This window comes from Saprolegnia parasitica, assembly GCF_000151545.1.
Source record: "Saprolegnia parasitica CBS 223.65 unplaced genomic scaffold supercont2.1367, whole genome shotgun sequence".
Classification (NCBI taxonomy): Eukaryota; Oomycota; class Saprolegniomycetes; order Saprolegniales; family Saprolegniaceae; genus Saprolegnia; species Saprolegnia parasitica.
The window spans coordinates 1-2,085 of NW_012157761.1; the positions used below are offsets into that span (position 1 = coordinate 1).

At 54.0% G+C, this 2,085-nt stretch overlaps 1 protein-coding gene across 1 annotated transcript; it reads left to right on the forward strand.

Annotated features, from left to right (window-relative positions):
* Positions 1-157: 157 nt before the first annotated feature.
* On the forward strand, positions 158-1,311 carry SPRG_18663 (hypothetical protein; the record flags this gene model as incomplete). Its single annotated transcript, XM_012358101.1, has 2 exons — positions 158-608; positions 671-1,311. The coding sequence occupies 2 exons, from the start codon at positions 158-160 to the stop codon at positions 1,309-1,311; spliced, it is 1,092 nt and encodes a 363-aa protein (XP_012213491.1).
* Between the last annotated feature and the right edge of the window lie 774 nt (positions 1,312-2,085).

A 2,085-nucleotide genomic window follows, 5' to 3' on the forward strand; every position in this document is an offset into this window, starting at 1 on the left:
GCACTTCTGTCTTTTATCTTTTATGGCATTCGTATTATCTTATTTTCGTATTTTCATATTTTTCGTGTTTTCGTATTTCTTATTGTCTTATTGTTTTATTGTCTTATTGTCTTATTTAAATCTTGAATGCTCACGATCGCTTGGTGTAGGCAAGGTCATGTACAATGGTCCGTCCAAGCTGGCGGCCGACTATTTCGCAGAGCACGACCTTGCGTGCCCGGCCGATGAGACGATCGCCGACCACCTTCTTGATGTCGTGACGCAGCCGCAGCACATTGAGTCGCTTGACGTCCTCTGGCGCGCGCAGCACGACGCGTTGTCGGTCTCGTTTGTCAACACGTCGTCGTTTGAGATGCTCCAAGCGGCCGCAACCGACGACGTCGAGGCGTCGAGCGAGGCCACCCGTGGCAGTCGTCTTCTCGAGCTCCAGGTGCTCTTTGTGCGCGCGGCGCGTACCCTATGGCGCAACCGCGCCCTCTTCATCTTCCACGTCGTCTTGAGCGTCGTGCTCGGTCTCGTCGCGGGCGGAATCTTCTCGGGTCTCAAACTCAATCTCGCGGGGTTTCAGAACCGCATGGGGGCTTTCTACTTTGTGCTGACCTTTTTGGGTTTGCGACATTGAGTTCCATGGACGTTTTCATCCACGAACGCGCACTTTTTTTCAAGGAAGCGAGCGCGCAGTACTACGCGCCGTGGAGCTACTTTATGTCCAAGACGCTCCTCGACTTGGTCTCGCTGCGCATCTTGCCCGCCGTGCTCTTCGCCGCTGTCTTTTACTATATCATGGGCCTCAACCCGCCGGCCGACCGCTTCTTGTTGTTTACGTCGACCTTGGTGCTCTTCAACGTGGCCGCGGGCTCGCTGAGTCTCCTCGTCAGCACGGTCTCCAAGACGGTTGGGATTGCAAACCTCGTGGCAACGGTCGTCTTGTTGCTCATGCTCCTCTTTGGTGGCTTTCTGCTGAACGTCCAGACCATGCCGAGCGGCGTTGCGCCCATCCAGTGGCTCTCGCTCTTCAAGTATGCGTTTGAAATTATGATGACGAACGAGCTCAAGGGCCTCTTGTTGAGTTTTGACGCGCCCGGGTACCCGGCGATTCCGATCTACGGCGAAGTGTTTCTCCAAACGATCGGGCAAGACGTCAACAACCAGACGCAAGATGTGTGCTGCCTCATTGCGTTTATTCTCGGCCTCAACCTTATCTCGTACATGGCGCTCCATTTCCAAGTGCCCAAGCGCACGATGCTGCACATGGCGCCGAACGGTCGGTCACCGATCCCCGTCCTCGACGTCAAGACCCACCATCAATAGTACGAGTAGTTTACTTGTCGGTAATAGTTGAACTGAGGCACGCATACATCAAGGTGTCATCGTAATGACCGACCTTGTCCACATGCCGGCGAGAGCAGTGTCACCGAGCACTTAATGCAACCAATTCGGAGCTGCGCGGTTAGGTGCAGAACACGGGGCAGAGACGTGGGTAAGTCGTAGAGTGAAAATTTCACTCTACGAATCATGACAGCACACTATACACTTTACATTTAATGTAAAGTGTATATTGTGCTGTCATGATTCGAGATAAGAAACGCAACGGCCATCGTTGCACACGATCGAGACGTGGTCGTGGCGCGACTACAGTTCCAACACAATCAACGACGGCTTGCCGCGGCGTCGCATTGACGCCCACAGCATCATATCTTTTGCCTCCAAGATCTGGTGGCAACGCACCCACGTCCGAAGCAAAAACGTCAAGGAGGGTGCTTCTTGGAAGCGTCTGTTCGTCGACTTGGACGCAGGCGCGGGGCCGTCGCGGGTTCGATTCCCACGTCTTCTTCTTCCTTCGTCACGGACAGGACATCACCTCGGACTGCCAATCTGTCGTTGCCGATGCAAAAAAACGACGTGTCGACGATTAGGGTTGCGTGGGCTGTCTATGATGGACTGTTTTGTCGGTCAATTCGATCCCAGTGTCGTGAAGCGCCAAACTCGCTGGAGCTTCTCGCTTCTTCCCGCGTCCAATGAAAAAGGATGTAATTATCGTGGTCCCTGGGGCCTACTTCTGCGAGAGGATGCCTGCTGATTGGC